Source organism: Odocoileus virginianus, chromosome 2, assembly GCF_023699985.2.
Source record: "Odocoileus virginianus isolate 20LAN1187 ecotype Illinois chromosome 2, Ovbor_1.2, whole genome shotgun sequence".
Taxonomy (NCBI): Eukaryota; Metazoa; Chordata; class Mammalia; order Artiodactyla; family Cervidae; genus Odocoileus; species Odocoileus virginianus.
In genome coordinates, this window is record NC_069675.1 from 20,777,338 (window position 1) to 20,801,988 (window position 24,651).

General features: G+C 36.1%; 1 protein-coding gene across 9 annotated transcripts in view; it reads right to left on the reverse strand.

Annotated features, from left to right (window-relative positions):
- MAP4K3 (mitogen-activated protein kinase kinase kinase kinase 3) overlaps window positions 1-24,651 on the reverse strand; it is a 175,929-nt gene that overhangs the window by 50,847 nt on the left and 100,431 nt on the right. For 5 of the 9 annotated variants that reach the window (XM_070477153.1, XM_070477190.1, XM_070477178.1 and 2 more), the window contains 11 exons: window positions 21,327-21,382; window positions 20,721-20,768; window positions 18,244-18,286; window positions 16,666-16,738; window positions 13,806-13,937; window positions 13,548-13,610; window positions 13,379-13,460; window positions 13,175-13,285; window positions 6,420-6,498; window positions 1,875-1,910; window positions 339-397 (listed from right to left, as the gene is read on the reverse strand). In XM_070477153.1, coding sequence (XP_070333254.1) covers window positions 339-397; window positions 1,875-1,910; window positions 6,420-6,498; window positions 13,175-13,285; window positions 13,379-13,460; window positions 13,548-13,610; window positions 13,806-13,937; window positions 16,666-16,738; window positions 18,244-18,286; window positions 20,721-20,768; window positions 21,327-21,382 — 782 coding nt within the window. The remainder of the gene's footprint in view (window positions 1-338; window positions 398-1,874; window positions 1,911-6,419; window positions 6,499-13,174; window positions 13,286-13,378; window positions 13,461-13,547; window positions 13,611-13,805; window positions 13,938-16,665; window positions 16,739-18,243; window positions 18,287-20,720; window positions 20,769-21,326; window positions 21,383-24,651) is intronic. The other 4 variants (XM_070477168.1, XM_070477201.1, XM_070477194.1 and 1 more) reach the window with 1 other exon arrangement.

Consider the following 24,651-nt stretch of genomic DNA (forward strand, 5'->3'; position numbering starts at 1 on the left):
AAAATTCTTGTTTAAGACTGTGGCATTTATCCTAATAAATATATCTGCAAAAAGCCCCTCAAAAATTGCAAAGCAAAAAAGAAAAAAGAAAAAAATCATTAAAAACATTTAATCAGAGAATGGTACAAAACTAAGTTTCTCCTAAAGTAATTTTGAAAATATTTAATCTCAGCAACACAGATTTATTTATTTTGAATTTTAGAATTACTTACCTTTTTATTTCCCCAAAGGCTTAGAAAATTTTAATAACTTAGCTTTTGTAGTCAGTGCCAACAAATCACAAAGACTAACTAAAACATTTATTTTCAGTGTTAAGATTCCAAGATTACACTACTTACAAGTTCATGATGTGGTTCTGTCTCCTTCCTTAAGGGTGGATCAAATTTTACTTGGCCAACTAAAAAAGATAAAAAAGTAAAGCTGTGATCTGTTTCAACATCCTTAATAATAATTTAAAAAGTTACTCCATAGCAAAACACATTTAATTTTACCATCTCCTATAGATTGATTAATATCCAAAGATTTAAATAAACAATCTGTTAGCTGGAAGAAACCTAAGAAAGTCTAAGCTGTTAAAGCTTAATCTATTAGCCCAAAGATGATTAGCAAAATTATGTCAGGATCTAACTTGCTACTTCATTGTGACCCAGCATTAAACACAGACAGACAATCTTAACTTAGGACTTTATAGACAGCAATTCAGGCAGAGTATTTCTGAAAGCCAGCCTGCAAGGTGGTCTCTGATGAGTCCTGCCTCCTGACCTTCATAATGCTGTGTAGTCCCTTCCTACATCCCGGGGTGGCCTATGTGATGAGAGGAAGACGGCACAGTGACAGCATATAGCTTCCGAGATAAGGCTTCTGCCCTGGGTGCTCTCTCTACTGATCACTTGGCACTGGAGGAAGTCATGTTGAGCAGCACTATGGAGAGGCTACACTGCAAGGAACTGAAGTCTCAGGCTAACAATATGTGAGTAACTCTGGAAGCAAATCCACTACGCTAGTTAAGCCTTTGGGAAACTGCAGCCCCTGCCGACACTCTGATTGGAGCTTCATGACAGGCCCTGAGCTAGAACCACTCAGCCAAGCTGTCCTGGATCCCTGAATGTGTGTGAGATAATAAATGTTTATCGCTTTAAGTTGCTACATTTTGGGGGTAATTTGTTAAACAACAATAAATAACTAGCACACTTCTACAGTGAAAGTATAATCTAAATATTAGAGCCGACGTAAACTTACTATACTAATTCACTTTTCCCCCTGCTATTCTAATTTAATGAATGATTCACTACCTTTATCTTTAATTTCTGTATCTCACTGTCACTATCTGCTCTTATAACCTGGAACAGCATTCAAGACCACTGAGATAAAAGCAGGCACACAAATATAAACCATGAAAAAGAAGCAAAACAGAGAGTCAGAGTATTACAGCTCCACTAGTGAGAGCTTGAGCTTCAGCCAAAACAACAATTCTCAATCAAGGCAGGGAAACGAGTGAGATTTCAAAGCACACTCATTTTGTAGCTGTTTTGATTTTAGCTTAGTATGTATGATTACTGTGAATGTTAATAACAATGAAAGGAGATCATGAGATTTGAACATTTAGCACTAGGAAGCACAAGTAAAGAAGGCTGAAAAACAGCCCTACAAAATATACAGCTGTGTGTGAGGTATCTATATGCTTTATAGCTGTTATGAGCTAGATATAAAATTCTGGCTCTTGGAGATAAGCAGGCTCTTCAATAATGGGTTCCTCATGCCTGTTCACATAAGATCACACATCAAAGATTACAAAATAGTTTTTAGTAAGATACTAAAACATGTTATACATACATACACACATATATATACACATACATATATATGTATCTCACCTTGATAGAGGCCTACTGAACAACTCTCACCTACACCTGTCACCAAATAGCAAAATTACATCTCTAATAAAGTTACACGAGGACAGGTTCACGCATTATCTGTCTTGTTATCGTCACATGGGAAATGTCTGTTTTCACTGGACTGCATAATTACTGAGCACAGGGGCAGAGTGATACTGTCTTCCTTTTTTAAAACATTTATTTAACTGGAGGCTAATTACTTTTCAATATTGTAGTGGTTTTTGCCATACACTGACATGAATCAGCCATGGGTGTACATGTGTTCCCCATCCTGAACCCCCCTCCCACCGCCCTCCCCATCCCATCCCTCAGGGTCATCCCAGTGCACCAGCCCTGACTGCCCTGTCTCATGCATCGAACGTGGACTAGCGATCTGTTTCACATATGATAATACACGTTTCAATGCTATGGTCTCAAATCATCCCACCCTCACCGAGTCCAAAAGTCTGTTCTTTACATTTGTGTCTCTTTTGCTGTCTCCATATAGGGTCATCGTTACCATCTTTCTAAATTCCATATATATGCATTAATATACTGTATTGGTGTTTTCCTTTCTGACTTATTTCACTCTGTATAATAGGCTCCAGTTTCATCCACCTCATTAGAACTGATTCAAATGCATTCTTTTTAATAAGTGAGTAATATTCCATTGGGTACATGTACCACAGCTTTCTTATCCATTCGTCTGCTGATGGGCATCTAGGTTGCTTCCATGTTCTAGCTATTGTAAATAGTGCTGCGATGAACACTGGGGTGTACGTGTCTCTTTCAATTCTGGTTTCCTTGGTGTGTATGCCCAGCAGTGGGATTGCTGGGTCATATGGCAGTTCTATTTCCAGTTTTTTAAGGAATCTCCACACTGTTCTCCATAGTGGCTGTACTAGTTTGCATTCCCACCAACAGCATAAGAGGCTTCCCTTTTCTCTGCACCCTCTCCAGCATTTATTGTTTGTAGACTTTTTGATAGCAGCCATTCTGACCGGCATGAGATAGTACCTCATTGTCGTTTTGATCCGCATTTCTCTGATAATGAGTGATGTTGAGCATCTTTTCATGTGTTTGTTAGCCATCTGTATGTCTTCTTTGGAGAAATATCTGCTTAGTTCTTTGGCCCATTTTTTGATTGGGTTGTTTATTTCTCTGGAATTGAGGTGCAGGAGCTGCTTGTATATTTTTGAGATTAATTCTTTGTCTGTTGCTTCGTTTGCTATTATTTTTTTCCCATTCTGAAGGCTGTCTTTTCACTTTGCTTATAGTTTCCTTTGCTGTGCAAAAGCTTTTAAGTTTCATTAGGTCCCATTTGTTTATTTTTGCTTTTATTTCCATCACTCCAAGAGGTGGTCATAGAGGATCCTGCTGTGATTTATGTCAGAGAGTGTTTTGCCTATATTTTCCTCTAGGAGTTTTATAGTTTCTGGTCTTACATTTAGATCTTTAATCCATTTTGAGTTTATTTTTGTGTACGGTAATAGAAAGTGTTCCAGTTTCATTCTTTTACAAGTGGTTGACCAGTTTTTCCAGCACCACTTGTTAAAGATTGTCTTTTCTCCATTGTATATTCTTGCCTCCCCTTTGTCAAAAATAAGATGCGTGAATTTAAGTGATGCTGTCTTAAGACTAACTTTCATAACAAGGCAGAACCCCAATTGTCACAGGTATTCAACACCGTTATACTCTGTGGGAATGCATTCCCAGAAAGAGTCACAAAGCCCCTCTGGAGATTCATTCTTCACGCCTTACACTGGTATCACTCTTCTGTTCTTTCCAACTTCCCTAAAAAGCTACGACAGTTTCTGCCACAGGACCTTCCAGCTTCTGTTCAAATAACTGCTGGACAATCACCCCAGGCTGTAGTGCTATTTATGATGTTCTTAATAATGTAGAAAATTCCTACTTATCTGTAACCGTCTATTGGTCTTGATCTCTGTTTCTGCTACTATCTCCTTGAACATATGTCAAGTTACAAACCATAAATTTATGGTTTACTATCCAGAGGAAAGGGCTTCCCTGGTGGCTCAGTGGTAAAGAATCTGCATGCGATGCGGGGGATCCGGGTTCATCTCCTGGGTGGGGAAGGTCCCCTGGAGGAGGGCATGGCAACCCACTCCAGTACTCTTGCTTAGAGAACCCCATGGACAGAGGAGCCTGGTGGACTGCAGTCCACGGGGCCTCACAGAGTTGGACACGAAACTCCCTCTTAGTTCTCTCAAGCAGCTCTGACACAATCACTTGCTGACCATCACTACTATTAGGGTCAAAACTGATCCGACTATGGCGGACACAGCAAGTCTTTGCTTATCATATTTAACTGAAGGCAGAGGGGACTTTCTAAAAGGGAAAGATTTTTCTGAAACAACTTTTCTGAAAGTGAGTCAGTTTTTACATATATTGCCTTAACACCACTTAGCTTAATAAATAGAAAACCTCAGTTACATGAAGAGACATCATGTAATCGTAAACATAAAACATTATTAAAGGAACAAAGATATACGACTACTAAAATAAGTTATTTTTCAAAGCCTGTCTTTATTGTCAATAGCATGACTGCCTATTCTTTGTAAATCTCATATAAAATCATAAAACATCCTAAGAAACCATATACTAGAACATTGTATAAGATTTTAAAGGCTCAAATATCAAACCCACAAGTTATAAGAAGTGGTGATTTTAATCCTGTTATTACCTCAACATACTAGAGGGACATGACACCTTTCTTACTGGTAAATGGGAAGAAAATGTCCATCATGTATCACCTGCTCCCACCAAAAACAGGATGTATCAGAATCTCAGAAAAACTAGTATTTAGCTAAATAGACGGTATTTAGCTAAATAGAATATATATGCATATGTAGTTAGGAGCTGATACTACTACTAAAGAAGGACCCAGAGGTAACTGCACTTTGCAGTAAAGGGCCTGACAATACAACTTAAAAATACAACCAGAGAACATAATGGAAAGTACTTCAGATTTTCAATAGTACTGAACACATAAGGTTTTCTGAATCAACTACAAAGGCACCTCTAATCACCTTTTGTATTATTAAAGAAATGACAAAGACATATTGTAACTACTTTTGCATATTAAAAAATAATGGACTTTTCTGGGGGTCCAATGGTTAAGAATCCGCCTATCATACAGGGGATATGGGTTCAATCCCCGGTCTGGGAAGATTCCACATGCCACCAAGCAACTAAGTTCTTGTACCACAACTACTGAGCCCTCATGCTCTAGAACCCACGCTCTGCAACAAGGAGTCACCGCAGTGAGATGCCCATGTGCTACAACTAGGGTAGCCCCACTTGCCACCAACTAGAGAAAGCCCACACGTAGCAACAAAGACCCAGCACAGTCAAAAATAAAATAAATGAATTTTTTAAAGTTTAAAAAATAATGGGGGACTTTCCTGGTGGTCCAGTGGTTGAGAATCCACTTTGCAATGAAAGGGACGTGGGTTCCATCCTTGGTCTGGGAAGATATCACATGCCAAGGGTCAACTAAGCCTGTATGCCACAACAAAGATCCAGCAGAGCCAAAGTAAAATAATAATAATAAATAAAATAAATAAAAATACCATTTTTAAAAAAAAATGGGGATGCTTGCATGCTAAGTTGTCATTTTCAGAAAAACACTTTTCAGGAGAAATTAGCAAATTTAAACCACATGGCTTCAGTGGAAGCTATAAAGGTAATTTAACATGGTCACAAAACTGACTGTAGGCAAAGTATAAATCCCAGTCCTGGGCTTTTTGCCAAGTAGATGGTGCTCATCTTTCAAGAATTTCCATCTTATAAGAGCATTTCTAGGTAGCACCAGCACCAAAATCTGCCAAGAACTTAATACACAGTATAAGGGCCAGCCACAATTCCAAAGGAAGGTTCACAAAGGACTTCCAGGGTGAAGGTCACACAGGTGTGCCGAGGTGGTCTCTGTGGAGCCAAAGACCTCTGGCCTGGAAGCTGAGTGATCTTGGGCTTATTAGTCAGCTGTACAACTCCACCCCACAGGCAGATCTATTCATCTTTGCATTTCTTTTTTATTTTCTATTAAATGGTGATAGTGTCTGTCCCTACTTGCATTACTTAGCTTTTAAGTTTGCAGCCCTCTCCTCTTCTGGACCATCAGCTTCTGTGTAACCTGGGAGCTTGTCAGAAGCAGAGAACCTCAGATTTCACCTCAGAACTACTGAATCAGGAAGGGCATTTTAGCAAGCTCTCTAGGCAAGTGCTACTAACAAGGAAGTTTAGGGAGCACTGCCTTAATTCCTTCTATCCTGCCTACTCTAGGAATTTTATTCCTTTCCCTAAACAAGAACAACATAAATACACATCCCCAGCCACCGCCAGAAAGCTCCTAGGAGCAAGGAAACAAAATCCTTACTGTCTTAATTAAACTCTACCTTTCCAAGTATCTAAAACATAAAAACTATTTGGAAGAAAATGGAGCAAAAATAGCGGCAACTAAATTACAACTTGAAATCTTATTTTTCGTTGTTAAATTACAAACTCTATAGAATATATACTTACAGTTTATCTCCGAGCGTGTTTTTTCCTCTCTCACATTTCTACTCGTTGAGTGAATCCTATGTGGGACAGCAACAAGAGGCTGGGAAAGAACAAAGTCACGGACAAGTCACTGTCCTGCCCACAGAGCTACCCACATATGAAAGAAATCTCCCACTTTACATCACAATGGGAACAAAATACAACTTTATTATTATTTTTAAATGGCAACCGCAAATTGAAAACTCTTTTCTCTTCAGATTGGGAGCCTGAGATTAGGGATAAACACTGTCCACAGCAGGTTCCCAGAAGTCTCCTCATGAAAGGGCCATTGCTCAGTGTGTGCAACTCTCTGTGGCCCCGTGGACTGCAGCCCGCCAGGCTCCTCTGTCCATGGGATTCTCCAGGCAAGAATACTGGAGTGCAGAGCCATTCTCTTCTCCGGGTGATTTTCCCAACCCAGGGATTGAACTCAGGTCTCACGCATTGCAGGCATATTCTTATAAGTGAATATAGGAGTGTTCTCATGAGTTGAACATAAATAAATATTCAAAAACGAATATTTTGACAATACAAGAGGTGTTCAAAAGCTGCAGCAAGCTTTCCCTGTTTCAGAGGATAAAACTAATTTAAAAAAATCTGCCTCAACTCCTTATAACAAGGATAAATGAAATAATGCCAGAGGCATAAATGATTTATGGTCTTACCTAGTAAACACAACATTTTCCCCACCTTAATGTTTTTTCTTGTAGAAGTAGCACTTTATTTTCTTTTCTTTTACTTTATTAAAATCTCTCTATGTGTACTGTCATGTTCAGAGAGAGGTATCCTGAGGCGAGGGGAAGTGGGGGTGAGTTCTTCCTGTTAATACTAACACATGGACATTCTCCAATCTTTATGGAGTAAAAATGGCTCTATCTGAAAAGCTTTTGCAACTTCATTCTATATACTCTATATACCAGCATCTATTTCATGTACCAAATAGGTTTTTCTCCCTGTGTGTGAAACATTATCTTTGAAGTTATTAGCTATGAGGAAGATACACTTTTACATCTATCTTTTTGGAAAATGTAATTCATAAACACTTGAGCTCGAATTCTTAAGACTCTTTATGGCAAATCAAGAACAGGACCCAAGTTAACTATTCTCAGTGTAGACATCTCTCAGGAAATAAAGATATATGAATCTGAGAGACCCAAATATTAAAACACCAATGGGTAATAAAACAGAAGCAAAAATAACTTTAAAAATTAAGTATTTAAACTTCAAACGTACACAGTGAGTTGTAGTTTACAAAGTGCTTTCCTATACCTTAGCCCATTCTGTTCTCAAATTTGTGAAACAAATCTTTATCTTCATTTTATAGATCAGGACATTCAGCTAGTTAGCTGAGAATGAGAAAAACCCTGGACCTTTGATAACAATATTTGGAGCAAAAACAAGCAAAAACTGGTGTCATGTTAGATTAGTAACACATATTGCCATTATCAGTGAACATGGATGAAATCTGCCCTTTCTACAAGAGTCGTTTTACTTTCCCAGCTTCAAAGGTATAATTATAAAGTTGTTGACATGATCCTCTACATAGAAAACCCTAAAGACTCTACCAGAAAATTACTAGAGCTAATCAACGAATATAGTAAAGTTGCAGGATATAAAATTAACACACAGAAATCTCTTGCATTCTTATACACTAACAATGAGAAAACAGAAAGAGAAATTAAGGAAACAATACCATTCATCATTGCAACAAAAAGAATAAAATACTTAGGAGTGTATCTACCTAAAGAAACAAAAGACTTATACATAGAAAACTATAAATCACTGATGAAAGAAATCAAAGAGGACACAAACAGATGGAGAAATATACCGTGTTCATGGATTGGAAGAATCAATATTGTCAAAATGGCTATACTACCCAAAGCAATCTATAGATTCAATGCAATCCCTATCAAGCTACCAACGGTATTTTTCACAGAACTAGAACAAATAATTTCACAATTTGTATGGAAATACAAAAAACCTCGAATAGCCAAAGTAATCTTGAGAAAGAAGAATGGAACTGGAGGAATCAACCTGCCTGACTTCAGACTCTACTACAAAGCTACAGTCATCAAGACAGTATGGTATTGGCACAAAGACAGAAATATAGATCAATGGAACAGAATAGAAAGCCCAGAGATAAATCCACGAACCTATGGTCACCTTATCTTCGACAAAGGAGGCAAGGATATACAATGGAAAAAAGACAACCTCTTTAACAAGTGGTGTTGGGAAAACTGGTCAACCACTTGTAAAAGAATGAAACTAGAACACTTTCTAACACCATACACAAAAATAAACTCAAAATGGATTAAAGATCTAAATGTAAGACCAGAAACTATAAAACTCCTAGAGGAGAACATAGGCAAAACACTCTCCGACATAAATCACAGCAGGATCCTCTATGACCCACATCCCAGGATTTTAGAAACAAAAGCAAAAATAAACAAATGGGACCTAATGAAACTTAAAAGCTTTTGCACAACAAAGGAAACTATAAGCAAGGTGAAAAGACAGCCCTCAGATTGGGAGAAAATAATAGCAAACGAAGCAACAGACAAAGGATTAATCTCAAAAATATACAAGCAACTCCTCCAGCTCAACTCCAGAAAAAAAAATGACCCAATCAAAAAATGGGCCAAAGAACTAAACAGACATTTCTCCAAGGAAGACATACAGATGGCAAAAAAACACATGAAAAGATGCTCAACATCACTCATTATCAGAGAAATGCAAATCAAAACCACAATGAGGTACCACTACACGGCAGTCAGGATGGCTGCTATCCAAAAGTCTACAAGCAATAAATGCTGGAGAGGGTATGGAGAAAAGGGAACCCTCTTACACTGTTGGTGGGAATGCAAACTAGTACAGCCGCTATGGAAAACAGTGTGGAGATTTCTTAAAAAACTGGAAATAGAACTGCCATATGACCCAGCAATCCCACTTCTGGGCATACACACCAAGGAAACCAGATCTGAAAGAGACACGTGCACCCCAATGTTCATCGCAGCACTGTTTATCATAGCCAGGACATGGAAGCAACCTAGATGCCCATCAGCAGACGAATGGATGAGGAAGCTGTGGTACATATACACCATGGAATATTACTCAGCCATTAAAAAGAATTCATTTGAATCAGTTCTAAAGAGATGGATGAAACTGGAGCCCATTATACAGAGCGAAGTAAGCCAGAAAGATAAAGACCATTACAGTATACTAACACATATATATGGAATTTAGAAAGATGGTAATGATAACCCTATATACAAAACAGAAAAAGAGACACAGATGTATAGAACAGACTTTTGGACTCTGTGGGAGAAGGCGAGGGTGGGATGTTTCAAGAGAACAGCATCGAAACATGTATATTATCTAGGGTGAAACAGATCACCAGCGCAAGTTGGATGCATGAGACAAGTTCTCGGATCTGGTGCACTGGGAAGAACCAGAGGGATCGGGCGGAGAGGGAGGTGGGAGGGGGGACTGGGATGGGGAATACATGTAAATCCATGGCTGATTCACGTCAATGTATGACAAAACCCACTACAATATTGTGGAGTAATTAGCCTCCAACTAATAAAAAAAAAAAAAAGAAAAAAAATTATAAAGTTGTTAAATCTTACAATGTTGTACCTAATAAATGGGTTAACATATAGAAGAAAATACTATGAAGTAAAAACCAGAATCACAATTACTTCAACATGCAGTACTTCTAAAATAGAAATTACATGGGAACCCTACATGAAAAGTGGACTTTCTTCCACTGTGAATAAGGTATGATAAATTAAAGAAAAACTAAAGACTAAAGTAGAACTAGTACATGTGCCAAATATTTTCAAGAGAATTCAGTTTCCACAATATATATACAGTATCAGCAAGTGCTGAAATACTAAACACATTCAAATTCTGAGTGACAACACAGCATTTAGCAATTACAAATCATTTACAAATAATAAGACTGTTAGATATTACCTTCTATGCATACCATATACTGTAGTATATATGTATAAATTACTATAAACTTCTCTGGGGAAAGTGATCAAAAAAAAAAAAAAAAAAAGATCTTAAACTGTGGTCAGAAGAAAAGCTACCCCCATCCTTAACCTATAATTATAACACCAATAACACAGTCTTAGTAAGGAGAAATTTCTTTCTCTGCCATATGAGAAAATTTCAGAAGAGTCTTTATTCTACAGCTTGCTTCTACATTTGGTTTATTATTTCTCCTCTTTAAACACATTTTCAAGGACTTTATAATCCAGCACAACAAGTAAACAGGATAAAGTGAGAGATGACAGTGCAGCATCTAATGCACTGGAAGAGTACAGGCAGTCCATGTCCTGAATCTTGATACGCATGAATTTCAGTTACTATAATACAGTTAAATTATACTAGTCCTCTAGAACATGATTCAAATTTTAGTCACCAATATATTAATTGTATATTATAAATTATTAATTATATGTTATTCAGTATATTAGTATCTTATCAACAGTCAGTATATTGATTGTAATTGCATAAGACAGAAACTTTACTGTGAGCTCTTCAGTCCACAAATGACTATAGATTTATGTGTGTGTGTTAGTCACAGTCATGTCCAACTCTTTGTGACCCCATGGACTGTAGCCCAGCAGGGTCTCTATACATGGGATTCTCCAGGCAAGAATACTCTAGTGGGTTGCCATTTCCTTCTCCAGGGGATCGCTCTTCCTGACCCAGAGATTGAACCGGGGCCTCCTGCACTGCAAGCAGACTATTTACTGACTGAGCTACCAGGCAAGACGATCTATAGTCTGTTTATAATAACAGATGTACATCATGATCAGTGGCTAATCACATCACTGCTTTCGAAGTCCATCTGTGACTGATCCCTGAGCATTTGTTACTCAACCCATGCACAGACAGCAAAGTGTGTAGCTGTGTTTCCCTGTCTCCCAGGGATAACATACTCATGTGACATTTTTACAAAAACTCGTAACTGAAAGAAGGAACTAGCCAACAAAGATAAAACTGCTGCAAAGAAATAGAAAGTGATCACTGTGGATTAATGTTGGAAATGAAAGTACAAGATAAAACAGACGATAGTGAGAACGCTGACACTGCCGCTGTTCAAGAGACTGCAGACATACAACCACGGCAACTCAGTGAAGGCGAACCTGACACAGTGAAGAAGAAGTTCTGGTAAAAAGGATGAAGATGCCCTGGAAGAGGAGGCAAAAAATTTCACATCACAGGAACATTGAGATTATTTCATACACTGAAAGTTCAAAGGATAAAATGCTAGAGGCACTCTGAATTTAGGAAAATGACATTCACCAAAGCATAAAAATACCTGCTCTGTGTCATGAAGTTAAATGACAAGAAGAAGGCAGACACTGTGCAATCTACTCAATAAACAGACTACTTGATAGTGAAATAATCTACCAAAGTGTGTTTTTTTATTTAAACAAAGAAAAGAAACAATTCTCACAGGTTCTAATATATCACAATGTACTAAATAAAATACTAGTTTTACTATTTTTCACTTCTCTATACATTTAAAACTGACAATAAGAGAGATTTTAATTTTCTGACAAAATTTTTTTTTTTTGACAAAATTTTTTAAGATCACAAAACAATTATAATTTTCCTTATGGACAATTTAGATTGCTTTGCAGGATTTCAGCTCACTTGATCATTTTTACAGTCCTTTAACTACCATCCAAATCAAGGCAACACATATATGTTAAATTAAAGAAGAATTTATAAAGCAAAACAATAAAACCCAATTTCTCCCTAGTATAAAGTCAATAATATTTAATAATTTTAAAGTTTTTTAATTTCCAAATGTCTTTCCAGACCTTTAAACAAAAGGACAGTGGCTTATTTACAGTTGTTTAAATATAAGTTAGAATAGTAAATTGATAGAAAGGTTCTCTGACCTAAGATAAGCTGAAACCATCTTTCTGATCACTGAGAGCCACAGTTTCTTCAGTATCATCGCTGAAATTTACACCATTTTAAGTACCTTCTAAAAGCCAGTCAAGTTCAAGACTATCCACCTCAGCTACATAATCAGTAACAGAATCCTGACATGTAACATATATGAGTTGATCTTTGGTGTCACAATTACTAGCTGAGTTAGGAATGTTACATATGCCAAACAAAGTGAAAGCTTCCTTTTTTATCTATTCTCCCATCACACTAGGGTTAATTAATTCTCTAATTACACTGGATAAACACAGCAGACAATTAGGGTATTAGTCACCAACAAAGTCAACCCTATACTTCCCACTAACCACTAATAACTCATGAAGTACTGTACATGGATTCTTTTTGAGGAGAAAACAGAAGAGAAATTTTGTGTATATTCTAACATCTTGTATAGGTGGTTCCCATTTGCATTCTCTTTTACAATGGGTCATTTATTTGGCAACTTCATCTAAAATGCCTACTTTAAAATAACTAGAGTAATTTCGAGAAGCGGGTTAGACGATTCTGCCTTTACTACTGGACCTCCCCTTCTGCGATGCAGCCTTTCCCTTTAGTACCTGCAGAACCAGTCCTCCAGAGCGGCCAACAGAGAAGCTCAGCTCGTGCCCTCCAGGACAGGCAAAAGCAAGGGGTTACCTCCTCCCTCAAGGGTTTGTTTAAATTAGACCCGGACCTTAAGCCAACTGACTCCGAGATGTATACACTTATGTACACAGACATTACATATACCACTTGGTAAAAATGGTACAAACAGTTCCTACCTCAGGATCATCGTCATCAAAATCATGGTAGGTGGAATGATCTGGATTATTCACTTTATCCAACAGTTCAATTGCCAAAGATCGTGTCAAAGGCTGTGTGACAAATGGGTGCTATAAAAATAAAACATAGTACTTATTAGAAGTCTTGATTAAGTGACATCTTACCTTTTGAAAAAAGACATTTTTCAGGGCAAAAAAAAATACCTGCAGTAACTTTTCAGCAGTGGGTCTTTTCTTTGGATTTTTGGTAAGTGCCATTTTCACAAAATGATGAAAACTATTTGACCTAAGAAATTTTGAAAATCAGATTTTAAAATTTCAATTCTGTTTTTTTGCTCATGACTATAAAAGTAAATAGCACAAAAATACTTACCACTTCATTTTATCCTTTAGTTTAGGAGGCTGAAAATTGCTTTTTGTCATTAGAAATAACGCTCTGAAAAATCAACAATCATTACACAGCATTTTAAGACTGCATACTTTAGTATATGACATTAATTCTACTACTACTATTCCCAAATAAGGGGAAGCAAAACTAAGAATGCTATTTGGTCATGGCATGATAAACACTGCTGGGAGGGGGACAGGACCTTGACTAAAGCACAGCAATCTTCAGGTACCGCACACTGACCTCATCGGGTGTAAGTCAAACATAGGCGGCTGCAGCTCGGCAAGTTCTATGGCAGTGATCCCCACCGCCCAGAGGTCACACAGCTGGTTGTACCCCCCTTTCCTCTCGACAGCCGCGACTTCTGGAGCCATCCTGAAGGAAACAGTCCAGAAAGAAAAAACTGTTTACTATATTTTAATCTTCGTATTCCCACCAGACACATGGAACCATCACTGTGTAAGCTGAGGCCTACTTAGACCTTGACATCTGAAAAACAGGTATGCAGTACTTAAGATGGCTCGTATTTCCCAAGATCGTGACATCTCATAAGATGAGATGGCAACATCTCATAAGACTCCATCCCAAGCCCCTACTGGTTTCTCATCTGTTACTTTGCTAAGTTAGCTATTTTGTATAAAGGTTTATAACAATTTACAAATGTAACAGAGCAACATGTACTAAATTTGTCCAAATCCCAATCTCTCTTCCTCTGTATATGCAAAATTCTATAGAGAAATAACATACTGTAATAAATAATTTATCATTTTTAGCTCTTCCTTTTTACATCAATAACCATCTGGTCTCTGACTGTTTTCACTTGATCAAAACTATTTACCAGGGCACCAAGAATCTTGATTTAGTACTTAACTAGTATTTACTATAAACTTAATTGGTGGTGGAAAGTTATAAAAATGAGTGTCTGCTTTTTTTAAAGAAATGTATTTACTCAGAGGAAAGTTACCTAAATTCAGTAAATTTTTTGTTTCTTTCAACTTTATTGTAGTCTTTTTCTATCTCTATATATCTGTTTTTTATTAAATACTTACACTGATTTTCAAATATAAAAAATTTCAAATCCTAAGCAGTCGTTCTGAAAATAACTACATGAGATAAACACTTCAACTCTTACGTATCAAAAGTATGATTAAAAAAAAGTATGATTTAACTAGGCAGCCTTATAAGAATATTTATTTTCCCAGTATTATTTCAGGAAAGTCCCAGTTAACAAGCAAACAATAAAACTCCTTCTAATTTTCTAAACCCTTGATCTTAAGATGGTTTTTAACTTTAAAGTAGCTCTTATGACTATGCAGATTATCCTAAGAGAAGTGAATTTTTAAGGATGACGGTTGTAACTTTATTGACTAGGTTCCAGCCAGCTGTGGAAATGCCCTACAGAGGATGCAGGGGCACACAGACAGCACCTCAACGAGCTCACAGGTGAGGCTCCCTCTTCCTCCACAAAAGTACGAGTGACAGATTCCACCCTGCGCACGTCTACTCCTGCCAGTGAGGTTGCATCCTTACCACAGCCAACTGAGTCATCTGTGATCCTGTTTGTTACATCTGTTACTATGAATATGTAATTTAATTAAGTATTATAAAAACTAAGTTATTATGAAGGTAAAAAGAATAAGTTGTCATGAAAATGAAAATGTATGCTTCAGAAAAGATTCTTGAAGACAAGTTTCTGAATACGAAAAACCAAAAAAACCTGGCAAACCAGGTAAAGAACAGGACAGCCGTAAAATATTAGGAAGGCTACAGACTGCATGATTCTGTTTCCATGACACTGGGGAAAAAGGCGAAACTACAGAGACAAAATCAGATCAGGTGCTGCCAGAGGTTAGAGATGGGCAAAAATAATTTATGAAAAGGGGACAAAAGGAAACTTTTCTGGGTGATAGAAACCTATGTTTTACAGTTATTGTGGTGGCATTTTTGACAACGACAGAGTTTCTCAACATTCATAGAATGGTACACCTAAATGTTACATTTATACCTCAACAAACCTGACTGGCTGGGCTCTCACTAGACTTTAGAGAAACACAAACTAAAAAACATGGTTCATTTGCATACATCTAACTAGTTATCTGCACAAAGAAAAGGCCTTGATCCTATATCAGAAGATTGTCTCCTGCCAAAAAAAAGTACACTCACCTTAAATTGAAATAAAATGTTTAAGGTACATGTGTAGTGTATTATGAGATTTGCCAATATCACAGACTTTTTTTGATTAACTGAAATAACCGCCAACCTCAGTGAATGAGAGATTCTGTAAATATTCTCCATCCCTAGAGTTTAGGTGGGAAAGATGTAATATTAGAGAGAGAGCTGAAGAGTCAGAGAAGAATCATGTTAGATCCTGGAGACTGAATGAGACCTCCTCCAGATGTTTAAAATCAAACTGAGGAGACAGAGTACCTAAAAAGAGTTGTAATAGATAACTCTTTAATCTCTTATTCCTCTCGGAAATCAACCTCAAATAATGAGAACAAAAAGAGAAATATAAACATAGCATCTCTGAAAAATCTAGAAGACGTATTTGGACAGAAGTAAAATAATAGTAAATGATGTGGCAAATAGAAGGAAGGATAAATCTAAGAGTGTGTAGAGGAAAAGACCAATGAGCAAGCCAAGAACCCCAGAAATAAGTAAAATTTAATGTAAGCCAATTATCACTTTATTGATGACTAGGTTCCTTCCAACTAGCTGGTTCAAAAAGTTTTGAGCAAGAGAATACTATGAATAATATAATGTTGAAAAATTCATCAGAATACAGACTGATCTATGAAAATACATATAATACGTGTAGGACCAAGAGCTGAGGGTTTTTGGGGGGCAAAACTGGAACTATCAGGTTTGTATCAGGTTTTCTAAAAGCCACATCAATCTTTAATGCCTTTTCCACTTAATCAAAATAATATGGTAGAATGTTCAATGATTATGTAATTCATCCACAGTGTATACGCCTAAATTGCTTAGCCTGTTGATTACCTCCTTAATCTGTTTTAGACCATTCAGTCTATTTTTAAATAAACACTGCATACAATAATGATCAAAAAACAGAAAGTTAAATTATCAGTCAAAATAAAATTACCAATATGGTGTACCAATGAAAGACTTCCGTTTGGCAATGGTAGCTGTTATCTGAGCAGACACCCCAAAATCAGCTATTAAAAAAAAGAGAGAAATATTTAGAAAATAAAACTGAAAGTAAAATTAAAGTAACATGAAAAATTTTCAATATTTTAATTAATTTCATAGAAATGAGACATTCTCAAACATCACTCTAAAATCTTTAAGTGGACTAGCATTAAAATATCACAAAATATGGTGTATGATAGCCACGTGGATTCCCATATATCCCCACGTGAAACAAATGACAACAAAAGTCAAGATCAATAATTCTGATGAAGAAACAACTGAGAGACTCTAAGCTGCCAGACTTAATGTTATAATTTATAATTCCCAGGACCTGAAACTCAAGGAAAGTCGCTGGAAGGGACCTTAAGTAGGAATACATTCCATTCATTTCCTGCCATACACATGACAGCTGACGTTAAAAAAAATAATAATAATAAATCTCTACTGGCAAATCTACCATGAAACGACACTGAAACAGACTTTTTCTAAAAATCTTACCTTGGCAATACATTCTAATACCAATACCAATCACTATCAAGAAATTTATCTTTATGTCAGTTCATTTTTATGCTGCTATTAAGTATGTTGAGTTCTATATTTTCTAGTTTTTTAATGAATGATTTATAAATCTTTACAAACTAAGATATATATATACACACACACACACATATATAGGAGGTCTCTAAGGCACATAATACTGACACAAAACATTAAATTGCAGATGGAAACTGTTCACTAAGCCATCAATAGTTAGATAGCTGCTTTTCTCATATATAGAGGTGACTTAGGAATTTTTTTAATGCAAATTATTGAACTTTTAAATTTGCTTAGTCCTATTATAGGCTATAGATCAAAATAGTTTTATCTTATTTTTAGAAAATAAATATTTGAATTTTGATTTGTTTTATAGCGGCATGTTAAAAATAATTGTTTCAAACCTAACAGACCCAATTTTATAAAGTTACTATACTGTACATGTTTTCTATCTTAAACTTTCAAATTAAGCTATAATTTAGGTTTTGAACTGCTTTAATCATCAGGTGACAACCGAAAGTTACAAAATAAAAGCCCATTAAGCATCTAAATTACATTCTTATGTAAGTTAATACTGTGTTTTATTTTAAAAGCTTACATAAGTAGGTAGGGCTTTTGGCATTATTGATTTTTTGCTTTTGTCTGTTTGCCTTGTTTTTTAGTTACAGGGTAATTTTGTATAGATTTCTTACTAGAAGTCCCATTCCTTTAGGGTTAGAGGTGAAAGAATTTTCAAGGTATATTATTTCACTATTCATTATATCATCAATCATTATTTATAACAAATCTGTCATATGTGAAGGATAAATCTGATTCCCATTTAAGAGAAGAGGAAACAGATACAGAGAGATTATATATGCTATGTCCTGCAATGAAATTTTTACCTAAAAATATATAGACACTGCTGAGAAAGGGGAAACCTAGTCCTACAGAGGAAAACAAACTTATTATGCTTTGAAATAAATTTGTGTAAGTGATGAAGCTCAAATTTACTTACCTAATTTTACATGACCATTATCCGTTAATAGAATGTTAGCTCCCTTCAAAGTGAGAACATTTTAGTTAAAGTAGGAAACATTTTATCAGACCGCACATATAATACATTAAACATACACATTTAAAATAACAAATGGCAGCCTCAGACCTAGAAACATGATTTATGATTTAAAGTATGTCCAATTAAAATGTTAAATAGAAATACTGCCTCCCAAAGGTACTATAGGCTGCATCCCCCTCCTCTCTGGGCAACTTTTAAATGAGAAAGCAAAAGTAAGCAGCCTCTATGGTTCAGGATGCAATCAATTACATAAGAGTAAGTTTGGGGAAAAAATATCAGGAAATCCCTTTCCACACCCCAAAGAGGAAGAAATAACCAAAATTTGCACCCACTGATATTACTGCAGCTCTAAGGAGTAATGGGAGAGATGAGAAAAAGGAAAAAAAACTAGAGTAGTGATTTCAACTTGAATTAGGCCCTAGCAATCTAGACTCTTGCAGAGTCTTCAATTTGTTCTCTCCAGATTAATTTTTTTAAATTACAGCTTATATCATGTCACCTGTAGTTATGATGCTTCCTTCCATCCATCCATCCATCTACACACCCATTTATCCCTCTCTCCCTGAGAGACTACCAGCAATCAGATGCTATTTTAAGCTCTGGGGTTATAGTAACAAAAACGTTACAGCTCTCATGGAGCTCACATCCAAGTAGGAGAGAAAGAAAATCTAAAAATGAACACACACACACACACACACACACACATCATACAAATGAATGAAAGAACCAACAAATGGTTCAAAGACAGATACAGGTAAGTACTCTGAAGATAAAGCTGGAAGAAAAGGCCTCTCTAAGGCAGTGATAACTACACAGAGATCCAGATGAAGAGAGGGTAAGAGTCATGCTAAAATCTAGACCATTCCAGTAACAGCAAATACAAAGTCCTGGGACCAGAATGAACTTGACATGTTCCAAGAACTGCAAATTTAGTGTGGCTAGAACAGAATGAGTAAAGTGAAGAGATGTGTGAAATGAGGTCAGAGAGGAAAGCAGGGGCCAGATCATGCATAACTTTAATGGTCACATGAAGAAATCTGAATATATATGGAGTATCATGGGAAGCCAGTGGTAGTTTATAAGCAGAAGGGTGAAAAGATGTGGGTTAAAAAGGTCACTTAGGTTGTGAGATAGAGAACTGACTGTAGGATCACTCAAGAATGGGAGCAGGAAGACCAGTTAGAAGGCTATTCCATAAGTTCAGGTGAGATATAATAGTGGCTTAGACAGGGGAGAAATAGTGGCAATGGCCAGAAGCGACCTAATCAGGCCCAAACTCTGGAGTCCAGAACATAAGTTCTTGCATAATGGAGCACCAAACCTCCTGGCCAACCCCATCTCTTAACACTCTCCTACATTTTCTTCTCTTCAATCTATAAGATGCGGACTTTACAATCCCTAAAATGAACCCACAATTTCTGATCTCTGTATCTTTGCCCACACTGTTCCCTCTGCTTAGAAAGCATTTCAACCTCCATTTCCAACAAAAACCTATCACTTCTTCCAGATCACTGAAGTGCCAATGACAGAATCTTTCTTGATTTACTTATGTTCTTAGGATCCCTCCTACCTTTGAATCCAAGGCTCTTTTCTTATGTCTTTTAAGTGGCTTACGAACCATACTTAAAGCAGAGGATCTCAGCAGGTGATCTGAGAGTCCACTGAAATTTCATGCACAATTTGAAGGCACGTGCATAAGGGCATTTTCTGAGGAGAGAGTCTGTAGCTTTCATCAGAGACTCAAAGAATACATGATCCACCCCGCCCCCCAAAAGGGCTAGAACCTTTCTGTTAGAGAAAAGCCTCAGGAAACAAAAGGGGGAATGAAAAAGCAGGAAGTACAGTGGATAAGGAAGAAGAAAGGAGATGTCAGTTATCTTTGGCAATAACCTCAGCATCCTACCATAGAGGTGTTTTACCAAGCACGTCTGGTGCACCTACTCTCTCCTGCCAGGTAAAGACTAGCAGAAAAGGTCAAGGTTTAATTTATCCATCTTGATACATTATTAAAGACAGTTCCTTAAGACTGCCAAAATTTATGAAACATCTTACAGAAAAAAATCTGAACAAACATTTTGGCCAATCAGAAACTTCCTAAAGACCGTAAATTAATGGAAGTCATGGACCTAATTTACATTTTATAAATAAATAACTACAAACAAGATAAAATGTGTTATTGAAACATGAATCCACAATTGTACTCTTTAAAGGTGTGAATTTGGTGGTATGTAAACTGTATCTCAATAGAGTTGCTATATAAAAATAATGAAAATCTTCAAAATATCACTCAACTTTATTATAGTAACATATTAAGACAACAAATTCATCAAATAGAATAACTGAGACAATTTTGCTCAGTTTGATCAGAATATTTTAAGAAGAAAAAGAGGGTCATTAAGTAAACATATAACATATACCTTTATATCTCTGTGCATTTTTCCTTTACTGTGAAGATAGTATAATCCCTGGAGTTTCAAAACAAAAAAAGGCAGAAACAGTAATAAGACTTTACTACAAAAAACTCTTTATGATTTAAAGTGGTTAACTGAGTAGTAGTCTCTCTTACTTATTTACTCATCACAGAAAGCTCTAGGGACAATCACTTTATTTTACTGGAATATCCAAAAGGATAAAAGAATCAAGAAAATGAAAGAGGCAGAGCTCACTCTGAACTGCTAATTTTCCTAAGACAAATAATTTTCACTAAATTGCTCAGTTTGAAATAACAATTAAAAAATAAATATCCAATTAGTATCATAATCAGTTTCAATTCCATAAGAGTGTGTAATTTTCAAGACTTTCTTTGGTATTAAGAGATATATAAAAATAAATAAGTAAATCCAATTTTAGGAGGTATATTATCATACTAAAGCTTTAAATAGTTTATTTGCAAATATAATTTGCAAACTCAAGAATTTTCCAAACTGGAATATTTAATCCTTATTCTACTTAACAGGTTATACACAATAATTAAACATTTAGTTTAATAAAGAACATTACTTTTCAATAAGCATTGAATTTACCTGTAGTGTTTCTCTGCTAACATACGCTATTTGCAGTTCTGAGAGAGGTCCCGTTACTATAAGAGGAGAAAATTAATTAAATTAATTTTATTAATAAAATTACTCAAAGTGTGTTTTTTCAATAAAAGACAAAGTTATAAAAGTTCCACCAAGCAACAGACTTAATATATTTAAATTCTACTGAAATGTAAGCTCCATGAGGGCAGGAATTAAAAAAAATCTGATATGCTCATTGTATCCCCAGTGTTTAGAACAGTACCTGGCAAGGAAAGGCTACTGAGTAAATGTTCACAGAATGAATAAAACAGTGAAACAGTCAATGAAATTAATTTCCATTTTCATTTTTTACACCTGATCATAATACCTCTTAAATGTTAAAGAAAGCACAGCCAAGATGTCTAACTAGTTTTTATTAAAACTTTAAAAAAAAAAACTGACATGACATGAATTATTGGCTAAGTTAAAAATAATACTTTTCCCCTAAAATTATTTGCTTTATAGATATAAAAGTAACACATGTTCACTATAAAAAATTTCAATCAACAGAGATAGGTCTCTTCCTGATCCAAACCACTATTACTCAAGAATAAACAAAATCAACAGGGTGGCCTATCTCTACCAGATGACTTTATACACAGATGTTTTATATAGTGCAGGTAGGCGGTACACACACACATAAACATAAATGGAATCATATTACACATACAATTCTGGAACTTGCCTTTTTCACTTATCATGGACATCTTTCCATCTCTCTCTCTCTATATATATATATAGTTAAATCATATAATAATATTTGAATAGTATTTCCTCTGTGTGCATCTGCTGACTATGAAAAACATTTAAACAGTTTTTTCTTTTTCACTATTAAATCACTTTAGAATATAAGAAGTAAGTTAGGTGGGAGAAACTATTCCAGAAATTGAATTAAATCCCAACGATGAAATCATATACTAGATAGTGATCTCCCACTTACACAAACTTAACCGTTTTGTAAAAATGTGTAGTCTGTAAAAATACAGACTGCTTGTATTTTACAACTGTGGGAGAGAAGAATCTATTTCACTTAGATTCTTTTAGGGACAAGGCTAAATTTCAGTGTCTGAGGACAAACCATATAGTAACTAATTTCTGTGGCTTATAAGCCTACTCTCATCCAGGAGGAAAGGCCTTCTTGATAAGTCTGTTCCCACAATATGACAAATAAGATAACTTGAAAACCCTGAAAGTAACACCAGGCAAACATTTTAAAATAATTTTTACATAATTTTTAATAATTTTAAAGCTAAGCTTATAAATAGTAAGAGACTTCCCCAGAAGCCAAAAGCAAAAAGAAAAATGAAAAACAGAATGGTAAAAATGTCAAATATTCTAGCTGTCTCTTAGGAGAAGGCCAATCTTAGTAATCTAGGGCTTTAGTTTTATCCCCTACATGGGCACAGAAGAAAAGGTTATAGGCTGGCAAAGGAAGAGTTAAAACAAACACCCACATAAAACCAGAATCCTCAAAGGCTACATCCTCATTAAAACAGCAGACAAGCACCAGGAGATGACTAGGGATATGTCATGGCTTGGGATCTGGACAGGGGAAAAAAATATCTTCCCTTGGAATTCATAAGGCCTCTTCTTCACTGAGGTTTAGAGTTCAAATATATATAGAAAACGAGGCCACTGGAGTCCTGGGCAAAATAATCCAATATTGTCGAAAGGACACACTCTTTAAAGTCATATGGAACTCCCACTGAAGATGATCTCAAAATTATGAAATGAATGAGAAAACGAATTCAACATAAATGATTTAACAGAATGTAGAAAGTTGTTAAAGGACAACATCAAACAGAAAGAAAAATGTTCAATGAAAAACAGAGACCAAAAAATCTATTATGTTGCAACAGTATAAAGTTCTAATGTTAGTTCTGCAAAGAAAAGTAAGCAAAAGGAGAGGAGAAGGATTTGCCCCATTGCCCCCAGCCATGTGATCAAAAACATGTCCATGAATTCTTAGATACAGCCCCCTCAAGAGCTGCAACTTAATTCCCTTCCTGAGTGTGGGCTGGACAAAATGACTTGCTTCTAAAGAACAAACTGTAATGGTAGTGACAGAATACAACTTCTAAGACTGCATCATAAAAAGTTTATGGCTTCTTCCTTGCTCTTCGGGATCATTTCCTCTGGGAGAAGTCAGTTGCCGTCCTATGAAGAGACTCAAGCTGTCTTATGGTGAAATCTACATGGTAAGAAACTGAGACCTCCTGCTAATATTGATGTAAGTGAATCATCTAGAAAGTAAATCCTTCAACCTTAGTCAAGCCTTCAGATGACTACAGTTCCAGACAAGAGTTTGACTACAACTTCATGAGTGACCATGAACCAAGATTACCCATTTTAGCAGACATTTGGTTCTGCCTAAAATCTCCGTTAAGAGGTTCAATCCACACCAAAAGGCTCTTGGTATTTGTTCATATTTGGTCCTGACCACAATGTCCTTAAGGTATTTGGTCCATGCTAAAAGATGACTGATATCAGGTCCTGTATAAAACCATGTGGCAAGAACCAAATATGCTCACTGCACAGGGCGAAACTGCAAGGATGTTTAAAGCATGGACCAAATGTCTTATGCATGTTTTGGCCTGTCCTACAAGGCAAATCACCCAATTAAGCCAGTCTTAATTCCTGACCCTTAGTAACTGTGAGATAACAAATGTTTGTTTTAAGACAACGAATTTTAAGATCATTGTTGCACAGCAACAGATAACTAATATGGTTCACCTTTCAAGAAGATTTAAATTTAAGAAAATCATACTGAGTAGATGATGGAATTAAGGACAGTAAGAAAAAATATAAAAATTCACTTAATGGTACTTTAGAAATAAATAATTTTTTAAAAGCGGCTTTAATAAAAAAAATTGCGTAATGAATCAAAATATAATTTGTATATGTCAGCAAAGAAACAAACAAACAAAAACACCATAAGCACCGTGGTTATTAGAAAAGTAGAACATCTCTGTGACCAAACAAGGTAATCTAGGATATTTTCTACTACTCCCGATGGAATGACAAAATGATGAGAGAGAGAGGAGAGGAGGAAATAGACACACACAGAGAAATGGAAGTACACGTTTTATACGGTTATGTGAGTAGACAGCACTGTAGACCACAGCCAAAGAGAAGGACACATTGCCATGAGCAGGCTACGTGGTAGAAACCTAGGAGAAATGAAAGGAGTGAAAGCAGACAAAGAGGCTTTGGAGCTGTGTGTAAGCATGTATATTCTCAGCATGTATGTCTGACAGCACCCAAGTTAATACAAAATTATTTCTTCCCT